This window comes from Cetorhinus maximus, chromosome 18 (assembly GCF_964194155.1).
Source record: "Cetorhinus maximus chromosome 18, sCetMax3.hap1.1, whole genome shotgun sequence".
Lineage (NCBI taxonomy): Eukaryota > Metazoa > Chordata > Chondrichthyes > Lamniformes > Cetorhinidae > Cetorhinus > Cetorhinus maximus.
In genome coordinates, this window is record NC_135896.1 from 81,656,719 (window position 1) to 81,672,475 (window position 15,757).

Consider the following 15,757-nt stretch of genomic DNA (forward strand, 5'->3'; position numbering starts at 1 on the left):
TCAGCCAATAGGTCTATGCTGGGGTGTATGCTGTGCTTCTTCCTAATTTATCACACCTTCAGGGAGCGGGATGCAGAACTAATTGAAGGTAATGCTCCCAGAGGGTTACCTACTCTGACCAGACGTATTCTACAAGTGTCATTACAAGACATGGGATGCTCAGTTTCATAAATAGAGGTCTTGAGTATTAAAGCAGGTAAGTTATGCTGAACCTTTTTAAAGCTCTGGTTAGGCCACAGCTAGAATATTATGTCCCGTTCTGGTCACCACACTTTAGGAAGGGGTGGGGAGGTGAGGGTCCTTGAGAGGGTGCAGGGGAGATTGACCAGAATGGTTCCGGGGTGAGGGATTTTAGCCACGTGGTTAGGTTGAAGAAGCTGGGATGTTCTCCATGAAGCAAAGGAGATTGAGGGGAGATCTGATACAGGTGTACAAGATTCTGACAGGTTTGGATAAGGTAGACAAAGGAAAGCTGTTCCTATTAGCTGATGGCACAAGGACCAGGGGACACAGATTGAAGGCTTTGGGCAGGAGATACAAGGAGGGCGTAAGGAAAATGTTTCTAACTCAGTGAGCGGTAATGGCCTAGAACCCGCTGCCTGCGAGGTTGGTGGAAGCAGAGACGATCGATGATCTTAAAAGGAAATTGGATTGTTGGGCATTTGAGGGAATTAAACTTGCAGATCGACAGAGATAGTGGCGGGGAATGGCACTGACTGGATGGCTCTACAGAGAACTGGCACTTACTGAATGGGCCAAGTGACCTCCTTCTGTGCCACACTCGATGACCTCCCACCCCCTACCACACTGCCTCCACTCACACCGCCTTCCCACAGCCGACTGGGAAGCAAACAGACTCTGCCTCATCTGATTAGATAATTCCTGACTGTCAGTCGCCAGCCTTTCTCCCCCATCCCTCTTTTTCTAATGTTCCTTAGATTTTTGTTCTCCCTGTCGGTTCATGGAACTGAAAACTCCAGCACAATCTAACAGAGTCGACAAAATCTACTGGCTAGTTCCTGACTGACTCCCCCTCACCTCCCCTGGAGGCTGCTAGAGACGGTACAGTTTCCTCCCTCGGGTGTTTGCAGACTCCCTGATCCGTCCACGTGTCTGTTGATTGCAGGAGCCTTTAGAGAAATCTGGTTACCTGCTGAAGATGGGGGGCCAGGTGAAGACATGGAAGAGGCGATGGTTTGTGCTGAGAAACGGCGAGATCCTTTACTACAAGTCACCTGTAAGTATCCCAAGTCGGAGCCTTGAGGGTAGAAATGGAGATGCTCGGTTTAATATTGGAGATTTCTGAACTTGATGCTTCGAAGGCACATTAAATTCTTACCAATATTGCTGTGCCTTTTTCTGTCCGTCGGCACTGCAGAGCGATGTCATCCGCAAGCCACAAGGCCAGATTGAGCTCAACTCCTCCTGTCGCATCATTCGTGGGGAAGGAGCACAAACCTTCCAGGTGAGAACCTCCCATTTTCATCCAGCATGACAAAAAGTACATATAGAAGCTTGCTTGGAGCGTCCATCCCTGCCCTGGCGCTGGGTTCAAACTCCTGCCTCCATCTCCATCCCGCCTCAGCCCTCCTGCCGCTGAAACCCTCACCCACGCCTTTGTTACTTCCAGATCCGACCCTTCCAGTGCTCTCCTGGCCAGCCTCCCACCTTGCACCTAAGCTAGAGCTCATCCAGAGTTCTGTCCTTCCCGCCCTTGCAGACTCCCTGCCCTGCTTCCCGCCCTTGCTGACTCCCTGCCCTGCTTCCCGCCCTTGCCGACTCCCTGCCCTGCTTCCCGCCCTTGCCTCCTGGCCTCTATTTTGCTCCAGGCTTCACTTCTGAGCTCACACTGAAGCCTTGGGCACCATCTAGTGGCAGAAGTTGGTCGATACAGGTACTTCTGGGACTTCAGCTACGACCTGCACCAACCAATTTCTGCCCTTAAATCGAGCCTGCTCAACCCAAAAGCACTGAACTGAGGTAAGTACTGTAACTTTTTAAAATAATTTAATTGTATATTGTATTTCTTCTAGAATTAGTCATTTATATATTATTTATGTACATATGATTTATATATTAAATTTTGCAAATTATTTCAGCTGGGAATGCACAATTCTGCACATGTATGGAACAGTATTTCAACTTGTATATTGATTTTCCTGGGCAAGAAATGGCTGAAGAAACATAACTCCAGCTTTAACATTTGATTCCTATGGGAAACCGTGATTCACATGGAGTTGGTTCACTTAAAGTAATGATTTTCAGGAATGCAACCATTCTTTTGAGTGAGGACTTATTGTACTGCCTTTCTCGTCTTCCTGCCAAAGTGGTTGGGTTCGCGTTTCCCTACATTATGCTCCTGATTACACGTCTGATGTAACGCCCTTGGGAAGTTTTACTGCAAATCATTAAGCTACTTCATTTCACAGCAAGTGAACATGCAGAGCCTCAGTTATAAGTGGGTTCACTTAGCTCACTCAGTAAAACTTACCTCGCATGTTCACACAAATGAATGAACATTCTACACTTTGCCAGGTCAACTGTCAACTTCAACTTCACCTGAACAAAATAATTGTTAACTTCCTTACTGCACACCAAACCACTTCTATCTGACCAGAGCCTGCCACTGTAGCTTTCTGCTTCAAAAGCATTATTGTCCATCACTGTTTTTGCTGACTACCTGTCTCTCCATCCCCTTTTCTCCCCCCCTATATATCCCTCTGTTCACGGTCAGATGGGATCAGAGACTTCCAAACACAATGGGTGTGAAGTGCTTATTGAATACGAAGGCAATCTCACCACAGACTCTGCCAGACCTTGCTGACTATTTCCAGCACTTTCTGTTTTTATTTTGAACACACTGTTTATCTGTTTACTGTCGGGGAAAGAGTACTTCCGTGTAGCATATTAAGAGCATTTCAGAGGTGCCTTTCTTTAAAAAAAAATAATGGTGAATATCTTTTGTTTTAAAATCCCAACATTCAAACTCCATTTCCAAATCCTTTCTGTGGCAAAAAAAAAGTCCAAAAAAAACCAAACCAAATCACTGAAAGCATTTTACACAATTCCAAAGGGGGGTTGGGCTGAGTTTGTTTTTTCCTAAAACACATTGGAGCCAATATACTCAATGTACCCAGTATGGGGTGTGCAGTAGAATTTTTATTGATGCAGTGCAGCCTCACTGCAGGGAACCTGAGGACTACAACGCACTCACAGGGGGCTGAAGAGATCCTCCATCATGATTCATTGCTGCTTGTCTCTCCTGCAGCTGGTGACGGAGAAGAGGACGTACTACCTGACTGCCGACTCCCCAAACATCCTGGAGGAATGGATCCGAGTACTCCAGAGCATTCTGAAGGTTCAGCTGGCCAGCCCTGTCATCACACAGATTGAATCAAAGCCTTCTGTCAGAGGCTGGCTGACCAAGGTAAGAGGCTGATGGGAACTTCAGCCAAGACTGTTAAAGTGTCAAGCAATCACTCTCCTACCCGGTGCCTTTGGTTCCGTAAGGACATGCCAATACGCCTTTGGTACCACACTGAGAAGCAGTGGGTCCGCTTCTGTTCGGCACTCATTGGGCTGATTTTTACAGGCCCCCAGGGGCAGGAGGGTGCCCATAAAATGCCATGGGTGCTGTGCTTGCCACCAACCCACCCACTCCTGGCGCCCCCTGCCGCAATTTTACCAGTGGCAGGGGAGGCATCGGGCCCGCCCGCCCGCCCGTAGGTAAAGGGCCTTCATCCCGCCACTGCTGGAATTTAACCAAGCATCCAGCCCGGCAGTTTTCACTGCACGGGCGGGTGTCGGGCAGAAGGGCTGGTGCCTCCTTAACGGGCCCCCTGGTCCCAATGGATAGGTTCTGCACCTCGGGGGGGAAAAGCATGAAGGTAGGAAAACAACAACTTCATCACAGAAAGGAAAGGAATCACAGAGAGGGTGACTCTCCAGCTCCCTTGTGCATGGTTCTTAACCGCTGATTCCAGAGTGCTTTTAGCAGACACTTAGGACGCATGGACAAGAGATCGGAATGAAGGAGATATTAGAACCAGGGAAAGGCCAATAGGCCCTGACTAAAATAAGCACAGTAAATAGTCGAATACACTCCGTGGGTCAAGCAGCATCTATAGAGATCTTATTAGATCATAAAACCATAAGATGTAGGAGCAGAAGTAGGCCATTCGGCCCATCGAGTCTGCTCTGCCATTCGATGAGATCATGGCTGATTTGGTAATCCTCAACTCCGCTTTCCTGCCTTTTCCCCATAACCCTTGATTCCCTTACTGGTTAAAAATCTGTCTATCTCAGCCTTGAATATACTTAAGGACCAAGCCTCTACAGGCCTCTGCAGTAGATAATTTCACAGATTCACTACTCTCTGAGAGAAGAAATTCCTCCTCATCTCTGTCTTAAATGGGCGACCCCTTACTATGAGATTATGCCCTCTGGTCCTAGACTCTCCTACAAGGGGAAACAACCTCTCAGCATCTACCCTGTCAAGCCCCCTAAGAATTTTATGTTTCAATAAGGTCACTTCTCATTCTTCTAAACTCCAATGAGTACAGGCCCAACCTACTCAACCTCTCCTCAAAAGAAAATCCCTCCATCCCCGGGATAAACCTAGTGAACCTTCTCTGGACTGCCTCTAATGCCAGCATGTCTTTCCTTAAATACAGAGACCAAAACTGTTCACAGTATTCTAGGTGTAGCCTAACTAGTGCCTTGTATAGTTTTAGCAAGATTTCCCTATTTTTATACTCTATTCCCTTTGAGATAAAGGCCAACATTTCATTTGCCTTCCCTATTACCTACTGAACTTGTATGCTAGCTTTTTGTGATTCATGCACGAGGACCCCCAAATCCCTCTGTGCTGCAGCTTTCTGCAGTCTTTCTCCATTTAAATAATATTCAGCTCCTCTATTCTTCCTGCCAAAGTGCATAACCTCACATTTTTCCACATTATGTTCCATCTGCCACATTTTTGTCCACTCACTTAACCTGTCTATGTTCCTCTGTAGGCTCTTTGTGTCATCCTCACCACTTGCCCTCCTACCTATTTTTGTGTCATCTGCAAACCTGGCGATGGTACATTTCACTTCCCTCATCCAAGTTATTAACATATATTATGAATAATTATGGCCCCAGCACTGATCCCTGCGGCATTCCACTAGTTTCACGTTGCCATCCTGAAAATGCCCACCCTTATCCCAATTCTGTCTTCTATTACTCAGCCAATCCTCTATCCATGTTAATATACTATCCCCAACACCATGGGCTCTTATCTTATTAAGTAGCCTTATGTGCTGTACCTTATCAAATGCCTTTTGGAAATCCAAATATATTACATCTACTGGTTCCCTTTTATCTATCCTACTTGTTACCACCTCAAAGAATTTTAATAAACTTGTCAAGCATGATTTCCCCTTCATGAAGCCATGCTAACTCTGCTTGAATATAATATGTATTTCTAAATGCTCTGCTACTACATCCTTTATAATAGACTCTAACATTTTCCCAATGACAGCTGTTAAGCTAACTGACCTATAGTTACCTGTTTTTTGTCTCCCTCCCTTTTTGAATAAGGGTGTTACATTGGCTGTTTTCCAATCCTCTGGGACTTTTCCAGAATCTAAGGATTCTACAAGTGCATCCATTACCTCTATAGCTACTTCCTTTAATACCTTAGGATGCACCCATCAGGTCCAGGGGACTTAGCAGCCTTTAGCCCCATTTGTTTCCCTAGTACTTTTTCTCTAGTGATAGTTATTGTATTTATTTCCTCCCCACCCCCCTTTTGCCCCTTGATTATTTAGCATTTTTGGAATGCTATTAGTGTCTTCTACTGTGAAGACTGATGCAAAGTATTTATTCAACTCCTCTGCCATTTCCTGATTCCCCATTATTATTTCCCCAGCCTCATTCTCTAAGGGGCCTATATTGACTTTGGCCTCTCTCTTCCTTTTTATGTATTTAAAGAAGCTCTTACTGTCCATTTTTATATTACTTTCTAGTTTATCCTCAAAGTTTACTTTCTCCCTCTTTATTTTTTTGGTCACCTTTTGTTAGTTTTTAAAACTTTCCCAATCCTTTGGCTTACCACTAATCTTTGCCACATTGTATGTTTTTTCTTTCAATTTGACACTACCCTTAACCATGGTTGGTTTATCCCCTTCCTAGAATCCTCCTTCCTCACTGGGATATATCTTTGTTGTGAGTCATGAACTATTTTCTTAAACATCTGCCATTGTTCATCAACCATCTTTTCTGCTAAACTCCTTTCCCAGTCCACTCCAGCCAACTCTGCCCTCGTTCCTTTGTAATTACCCTGATTCAAGTTGTTTCGGATCCAGGTTTCTCACTCTCAAACCGAATGTTAAATTCTACCATATTCTGGCCACTGTTTCCTAGGGGATCTATTACTCTGAGATCATTTATTAAACCTGCCTCATTACACATTACCAAATCCAAAATAGCCTGATCCCTGGTTGGATCCACAACATATTGTTCTAGGAAATTGTCCCTAATACACTCTATGAATTCTTCCTCGTGGCTACCTGTGTCAATTTGATTTTCCAAATCTATATGAAGATCAAAGTCACCCAAGATTAATGTACAGCCTTTTTTACGCCATGATTAATGTACTGCCTTTTTTACACCATGATTAATGTACTGCCTTTTTTACATGCACTAATTATCTCCTGATTTATTCTTTGTCCTGCAGTATAGCTGCTATTGGGGGGCCTATAGACTACTCCCACCAGTGTCTTCTTCCCTTTGTTATTTCTTACCTCCACCCATATGGATTCTGCACCTTCCGATCCAAGATCGTTTCTTGCTATCGTACTTATTCCATCTCGTACTAACAAAGCTACCCACCATCCTTTCCTCCCTGCCTGTCCTTTTGAAAAGTCACATACCCCTGAATATTTAGTTCCCAGCTTTGATTTCCTTGTAACCATGTCTCCGTAATGGCTGTAAGATCATACCCATTAACCTCTATTGGTGCCGTTAATTCATTTATTTTGTTCTGAATACTACACGCATTTAAGTAAAGAGCCATTAAATGTGCCTTTTTACCATTTATCAGATACTCACCAATTGACCAGCTTCTTCTCCTGTAGCAGAGCAAGATTATTGAAACATATAAGTTCCTGGGGGCATTCGATAGGGTAGATACCGGGAGGATGTCTCCATTTGTGGGAGAGTCTAGGCCAGGAGATTAAGATCATTTAAGACAAAGGTGAGGAGAATTTTTTTCTCTCAAAGGTCATTCGCCTGTGGAATTCTCTCCCCCAGAAAGCAGTTGAGGCTAGGTCATTGAATTTATTCGAGGCTGAGTTAGATAGATTTTTGATAGGCAAGGGGCCAGACAGGAAAGTGGAGTTGAGACCACAACCAGATCAGCAAGGAAAGATCTGTGACAGGATGGAAGGCAGATGTGATTAAATGAGACCAAGTTATCAGTGTGGGAAAAGGAAAAACCCATATAGGAAAGAGTTAAACAAACCTGCAGAAAATTATATATTGCAGAAAAAAGTGTCTGACTACAGCAATGTGAGGAAGTAAGTATCCTGTACAATGTGACGCTTTCCTGCAATGCACCTTTATTTTGACAGTGGGAAACCCCATTTATCTTTTCCCCCTTAAGACAATAATCCAGCTAGGACTATAGGAAAAGAGCAGGGGAGTGGAGTTAATCGGATAGCTCTACCATAGAGGTGACACAGGAACAATGGGCAAAATGGCCTCCTTCAGCCCATTCATGAGCTGAATAGCTGTTTAATTCTATGCCTCACCCTTTGAGAACAAAAAGCAAACAGAATTGGGAGGAAGGGTCGCTCCAGGTACTCAATCCTCCTACCTGTGTGCAAAAGACTGTGTAACCTATACCTCTGTAGTGTGTGACATCCTGATTCATTAAGAGACTGGTCTGCACATTGAGGACACGATTTAAAGGAAGGTGGAGGGTGCAGGGAGGTGAAATCACTTATTTTCCAGAATTGCAAACCAGGCTGTAGCTGATTGTCAATCCATCTCACACTTTGCCCCTTATTCTGTTACGATAAAAGTCCATGTTAACGACGATGGAACAAGGTGTGAAACGGATGCTAATCCACTTTGTGCTTCGAGCCAAGGGTTAATTTCACCCCCAGGATGTGTGGTGTCTGCGCTTCTAGAGTCTGAGTAAATGTTGTGTTTGTTTCAAGTATGTTTTAGCCTCGACACGTTGCTCAGTGCATTCAGCCTGCCAGATGTTTCTTCTGCATCAGGTCAACTAAACAGCTACTTTTCATTTCTGCTTGGTTATTGGGGGGTGTTGGGTTGCTCGCTCATACGACACTCCAGCGAGGATGCTTTTGAGTCGGCACCAGTCCAGAAGCAATGGTTCAGAAAAACCAATTAAGTCATTTGAACTGGTGCCAGAGCAGAAGAATGTTCAAGTCGCTTCTTCATTTTTTAGCTGCGTTTCACGCTAACGGATTATTTTCTATCTGCTCCCCCCACAGTTCCTCCCACACAGTGTCTTCAGCTCAAACCTTTGCCCCACCCTCACTGCCCTGCACTGACATCCAAGTGCAAAGTCAACCATTTAGTGCTCAGGCTGGGTTGCTTGGAGTATGCCTGGAGACAATGGTTGACTTCGCTCATCAGCCCTGTATTGTTTCTTTAAGATCTTTCTACACTCGGCTTAATCAGCCAACTCAAATTCAGTAATACCCTGTGGCTAAGATATCAAAAGCACAAAGACGAGCTTTATCACAAAGTGATGTGGAGTAGGCGTTCCAATAATCTGGAAGGCGGAAGATAACCACTTGCACCCCTCCCCCATGCACCCAACAAACATAGCATGCTGATGGACCTTCCAGGTCTCCGCCCACCCGGTCGTTTATCATTGTCTGCTGAGACAGTTGCTATCAGCTGTTAGCAGGCTTGGGAGGCTCCACCTCCAAGCTCACCTGACATCTATCCAGAATGACAGATTTGTTACAGCAGAGAAGGAGGCCATTTGGCCCATTGTGTCTTCACCGGCCCTCCGAATGAGCAATTCACTTAGTGCCATTCTCCCGCCTTCTCCCTGCACATTCTTCCTCTTCAGATAACTGTCTAATTCCCTCCTGAATGCTTCGATTGAACCTGCCTCCACCACATTCTCAGGAAGTGCAGTTTCAGAGCTTAACCACTCGCTGTGTGAAAAAGTTTTTCTCATATCGCTTCTGCTTCCTTTACCAATTACTTTAAATCTGTGCCCTCTCTTTCTTGATCCTTTCACGAGATGCAACAGTTTCTCCCTATCTACTCTATCCAGACTCTTCATGATTTTGAATACCTCTATAAAATCTAATCTCAGCCTTCTTTTCTCCAAGGAAAACAGTCCTAACTTCTGCAATCTATCTTCATGGCTGAAACTCCTCCCTGGAACCATTCTTGTGAATCTTTTCTGCACCCTCGCTAATGCCTTCACGTCCCTCCTGAAGTGCGGCACCCAGAACTGGACACACTACCCCAGCTGAGGCCAAACGAGTGTCTTATACAAGTTCAGCATAACGTCCTTGCTTTTGTACTCTATCCCTATTAGTAATGCCTAGGATAATGTACGCTTTACTAACCGCGCTCTCAACCTGTCCAGCCACCTTCAATGACTTATGCACATATAGACCCAAGTCTCTCTTCTCCTGCACCCCCTTTACAGTTGTACCCTTTTACCCTTTATTTTATATTGTCTCACCATGGGAAGAATTCTCCCCCCCCCGTTGGAGGGGAAGTGCACGGCACGGGCAGGCACGCCTTCGATCAGCACCCCCAATTGGGGGCGCACCACTATTTTATATTGGCCCGCCCAGCGTGACGTGCACCAGGAAATGCTATGCGCTCCCTGTGCGGGTGGGGATTCCCTCAGCCGAGAGTGCACTCTTTCGCGCGGAGCGCACTCATCTCCCTGAGGCTAAGTGCTGCCTCAGGGAGATCGGCTCCAAATGTAAAAGTGGTAAAGGTACAAAAACAAAATTTCCCTGACATGTCCCCTCATGTGACACTGTCACATGAGTTGGGACATGTCCATCACTTTAAATCAAACATTTATTAAATTTTTTAAAACCCTCATGAAACTTCATCCCACCCGTGGATGAGGTTTCATGCTTTTTCTGAAGCCCGCCAGGGCTCCCGGCCTGCCCGCCGACCTTAAGGTTAGACAGGCAGGTCCATTAATGAGGTTAATGACTGTCAATGGCAGGCTCAACAGGCCGCATGGTCTACTCCTGCTCCTACTTCTTGTGTTCTCGTGGATTCTTTGTTTTCTGTAACTCAGCCAATTTTGTATCCATATTGTTCCTGTCCCTTTTATTTTATGACCTATAACTTTGCTCACATGTCTGTTGTGTAGCACTGTATCAAATGCCTTTTGGAAATCAGTGTACACCACGTTAAAAGCATTGCCTTCGTCAACCCTCTCTGCTACCTCTTCAAAAAACTCCAAGTTAGTTAAACACAATTTTTCCTTAAGAAATCCATGCTGGTTCTCAATTTTGTCCATGTGACTGTTAATTTTATATCAAATTATTGTTTCTAAAAGATTCCCCAACACTGAAGTTAAACTGACTGGCCTGTAGTTGCTGGGCTTATCCTTACACCCCTTTCTGAACAAGGATTTAATGTTTGCAATTCTCCAGTCCTCTGGCATCACCTCTAATTTTAAGGAACACTGAAAAATTATGGCCAGTGCCTCCACAATTTCCACTCTCACTTCCCTCAGTACCCTTGTATGCACCTCATTCGGTCCTGGTGCCTTGTCAACTTCAAGTACAGACAGCCTATCCGATACCTCCTCCTGATCAATTTTTAACTCTTCTAGTGTCTGAATTATCTCCTCTTTCAAAAAGGCCTGGGTAGCATCTTCCTTGGTAAAGACGGATGCAAAGTATTCATTGAATACCTCAGATATTCCCTCTGCCTCCATGTGTAAACCCTCTTTTTTATGCCCACTCTTCCCCTTACCACTTTTTTTTACTATTTATATGCCTGTGGAAGTCTTTGGGGTTGTAATGCATTAAAGGCGATATATAAATGCAGGTTGCTGAAATATCTTGCCCCTTTCCTGGTGCAGATGTGCTGGGGGCTTATTATTGCATTCTTTAACTGTCCAGCTGAGCTCAGCTAACTCGGCATGAACCTGAGAACAGCTGGTCTTTCAGTCGCTCTTTTAAGATGGATTTTGTGTATTTTTCTTTCAAGCTATGTCAAAGATAAGGAATCAGTGGCTTTCTGAAGCTGAGGGTTGCACAGATCATAAAATGACAGCTGGTTTAGCCTTACCCTGTGAGCATTCTGTTATTAATCTTATCACGAGACAGAATCTTAAACTACCTGCCCCGGTGATTTTGGAGTCTGATTAAAAGAAACTTGTCAGTTTAACGATAAGCAGGAGCGGACTCTTGTTCTTACAATGATCTGTCCTGGATTACATTACAAAAAGCCAACCTGACCCCAAAAAGGTTATTTAAATTTTGGTTCCAAGTTGGATGGAATTGATGGCTAACTCTTTTCTATTCTAGGGCATAATGTTTGGGCGGAGAGGTTGCCTCCCGTTTTGAATACCTGCAATTTTTAACCTCGGCAAAATAAGGAATGTTGGTCGGCATTCAATTCGAGGCTCAAAACGACTAAGAAGCTTGGACCAATTTTCCTTGAGTCATCTTATCTCCTGTAGGGGTCAATGATGAGAAGCATTGTATGGGATCAAAATGTTAATTGGATTATTATCAAATGGGAGAGGAGGCTCGAGGGGCTGAATGGCCTAGTCCTGCTCCTAACTCGTATGTTTGTGTTATAGGCCTAGTCTTGGCTATCGTGAGGTAGTGAGTTCAAGTTACTTGTCCCATAGTTAACCTTACCACATTTGAAAGATGCCCTACTCACTCTCTTGGTGGTTGACTGTCCTTCATGTATATTCTAGGTGAGGCATGGCTACTCCAAGCTGGTCTGGTGCTCCCTCGTAGGAAAAGTGTTCTACTACTTTCGGAACCAAGATGACAAGGTATGACCAGTGATCGGATCTAGCGACAGACTGAAGCCAGCTGATTGAACGGACATGTGCTTTCTGACTGGTGATTCCTGTGACACTTGAAATTTGAGCTATTCGTGGCTGCCTATGGCCTCTGCCTAGTATGGGGCTTGAATATATCAGTGTTACCCCAGTATGCTAGCCAGATGTGGCTAATTGGAAATCCAGATGTGGAAAATTGGATTTATCCTTAAGTTTTTTTGTGCATTTGATGGTTAAATGGTGAGATGAAAAGCAGAATGTTCTTTGATCATTACGAGTGCTTTGCTCCCTTGATTCCTGAAAGGTGGTAGATGTTCATTAAGGATATATACTCATGGGAGATGCATTTATCTATGTTGTGTGAGTATATCTGAGGTGTTTTCCACTAAAATCAGTGCACATCTTTAACAAAGTGTTGCTGTTGCTGTAGCTGTGGCTGGTCAGCGACTTCTGACAACGCTGAAATATGTAATTCCATGAAAGCACGAATGAACATAGATAAAGCCATTGGAAAAGCCAAAAGTGTTTTGGCTTGAATAAGAATGGGAGAGGAAGACAAGGGAAAATAAATAACGATGAACATTGGATAGGCCACATTGGGTACTGTGTGCAGTTTAGGAAACCCCATTATAGAAAGAACATGGGGAAACTAAAACTTGGGACCATAGTTTAAGAATAAGAGGTCCACCTTTTAAGACAGAGATGAGGAGGCATTTTTTATTTCCTCAGAGGGTCGTTAGTCTGTGAAATTCTCTTCCCCCAGAAAGTAGTGGTGGCAGGGTCATTGAATTTATTCATGACTGAGTTAGATAGATTTTTGATAGACAAGGGAGTCGAGGGTTATCGGGGTGGGGAGCGGGGGCAGGCAGAAAGGTGGAGCAGGGACCACAACCAGATCAGCCATGATCATATTGAATGGCGGAGCAGGCTCGAAGGGCCAAATGGCCAACTCTTGCTCCTAAGTCCTATATTCCCCTATTCCTATTAAAACCACTGAGAGCTTTTGGCATTCATCATCAAGAGGTTGGCAGAAACAGGAACCCATACTTAACGGGAGATACTGTTTCCACTGGAGCAGCGAGGGATAAGAGCACATTTAATAGCAGTTTTTAAAATGATGAAAGAGTTTTGATAGTATCAGTAAGGAATGATTATTTTCTCTGGTTTGGGAGTCAGTGGTTTCAAGTTGCCTCCAAGAAGCTGAGGAGAGAAATTAATTAAAAGAGGTTTAATTGCAGAATGTTGTTGGAGATCACAATACTTGACCACCCGTTAAAGGAAAATTTGATCAAAAAGTGAAACAGTTGCAGATATAAGGCTGTGGGAAGAGAGCAGAACAGTGAGCTTAATTTTGGAATGCACTAGCAATGGACCAGCACAAACACAATGGGCTGAATGGCCTCACCTTGTGCTATAAACTGTAATTATACGTGGCATGTTGTCATCAGATAACAGTTTAGTTTCATTGCTTGTTATGTCCCAAAAAAATACACTTATCTGGTGTGTTGACGTAATGGTTCTTTAATTCAGATGCTCTGGAACATTTTCTCCTGATAGTAAGATGCTAGAATGTTTGTTTTAGGGGAGGAAATTTGAGTTCTAGCTCTGTAAGACTCCACATCAACCCTGTCCAACCAAGGAAGAGCAGCAACCAGCAAAGACAATAAAATGTTAATCTACAAAGCTGCTACAAGTAAAATGAGGTCATGGTCAAAGCGTATGGAGCTCTGGTCAGACCACACCCTGAGTACGTACTGTGACCACAGTGTGACAGACCAGACATAGGAACAATGGAGAAAAGAATCTTGAGGAATGGTGCACAGTATCAAGGGCCTGACTAAGCTTTGTGGAAGATTAAAAAGACCGAGGGGTGGGCCCCACTAAGAATCAGGCAGCCAACAGGTAGAGAAGAAGCCAGAGCCATTTTAAGACCCAGGTCTCATTTAAATAGAACCACCAAAGAGATGGGGATTGAGGCTGGCTCAATATGGGGGTATTTTTTGGGGCTCGGAGCCTGTTTTTTTTTGTGGACCCTGAAAAATAATTTGAAAATTGCTTTTTTGGATGTACTGCCAGTAAAAATGGTAAATGTGTGTATGGCCCAGACCCCAACCAGCCTGTCATAAAATGGCAAACAGGGGCCATGGGATCCTGATTTGCATATTAAAAGAAGCCTACCACCCGAAATCAGTGGGAATTTCATCCATCCAGCGCTAGGCCGCAGGAGAATGGTGGTAATCAGAGAATTGGTAGTGACATGGTGGTTGATCCCATTTTGAGGCCATTAACCATCTGCAAATTTTTAGCCTGATACCATCATCCTACGCTGGTTTCATGTAAGGGAGACATCAGCAAAGCAGTTTGATCTAGTTTGAAATGCTTCCTTTGGTCATTTAGTTCCCTCTGGGCCACCTGAAAGTCCGAGAGGCTAAAGTCGGAGAGGTGGACCGTTCCTGCGATTCCGATGAGGATTACGAGGCGGGAGGCCGAGGGTTCCTCTCCTCGCACTTCACTCTGGTCATCCATCCAAAGGATCAAAGTCCGACTTACCTACTGATTGGAACTAAGCAGGAAAAGGTAAGAGATGTGTTGGGAATGGGAAGAATAAAGTTCAATTTGACCCTAAACTTGTTCTGGAGAGGGTCGGGGAAAATGAAGGGAACGTTTGCCAAGGAAATAGTCTTAGTGCTTTGATTATCATCGAGCTTGGTGCCTCTGTGGAGTTCCCCTCACTGTGGACAATGGACTCTGGTAGATAATCAGGCCGCACATTGTGGTAGGGTTGCCTGGTTTGCCTTGGAATCTTCAGGAATTAAAGATTAATCTCGAGGATGTTGCTATCAGCAAACCAGGAGGACAATCATAGGGGTATTCAAAAAAACTCTTTAAACACTTTGGCCTGAATTTTGCACTCCTCCTGGGTTTGTACATGGGGTGAGTGTAAAATTCCTCGGATAAGCTTCCTGCTGGATTCCCACCCACCCCAACCATTCTGCAACCTTACACTGGGGCAGGCTAGACCTTGGGCACCTTTGTTCCAATTGAGGCCATTAAGTGGCCAATTATTGGTCATTTAAGGGCCGTTTCCCTCCCAACCTCAATATTTAGGCTGGCAGGAGGGGTTCCCGTGTATGGGGGGAAGCTCGAAAATGATCGGGCTGAGGCCTTGGGTAGTGGGGGTGGAAGGTGGGGGGTGGGGGGGGTACCTCCATCAGATGCCCCCTTTTAACTTCCTCTTCCTGCAGGACTTTTCTCCGCCCACAGCCTCTTCCTGCAGGACTTCTCTCCGCCCACAGCCTCTTCCCCAATCCCCCACTATCCAGCTGACCCCCCTCTCCCCCCCCACCAAGGCCTCCCTGCCCTTCCTGCCCTGAGATCCCCAAAACTTACCTCTTCCTGGAAATCTGGGACGTAGGCTCTGGGGATTGCTTGCAGTCCCAGTCTGTCCAGTGCAGCTTCTGGCGCTGCACGGACTGGACAGCTGCCGGTTAATCTGATTTTTAAGGCAAGACTTTGTTTTGTGTGAGGGGCGGAAGTCCCGCCTGCAGCCAATTAATGCTGATTGGCGTGTGAAATGTCTGTGGAGCAGGCTGTGTTAAGCCAGGATGTGTTCCCCGCCGACTCTTCAAATGGTGGGACAGGAAACTCTGCCACCTTAAAAATCCTGGTCTTTGTTTCCTAATTATTAACATTTTGGACATGGGAAACAAAGCTGTTTGA

General features: G+C 44.9%; 1 protein-coding gene across 1 annotated transcript in view; it reads left to right on the forward strand.

The window, feature by feature from the left end:
* The window catches only part of plekhh1 (pleckstrin homology domain containing, family H (with MyTH4 domain) member 1), a 155,946-nt gene that overhangs the window by 104,145 nt on the left and 36,044 nt on the right, over positions 1-15,757 (forward strand). The window contains exons 12-16 of the mRNA XM_078563061.1: positions 1,127-1,237; positions 1,379-1,465; positions 3,269-3,427; positions 11,948-12,028; positions 14,435-14,614. Of these exons, the coding sequence (XP_078419187.1) occupies positions 1,127-1,237; positions 1,379-1,465; positions 3,269-3,427; positions 11,948-12,028; positions 14,435-14,614 (618 nt within the window). The remainder of the gene's footprint in view (positions 1-1,126; positions 1,238-1,378; positions 1,466-3,268; positions 3,428-11,947; positions 12,029-14,434; positions 14,615-15,757) is intronic.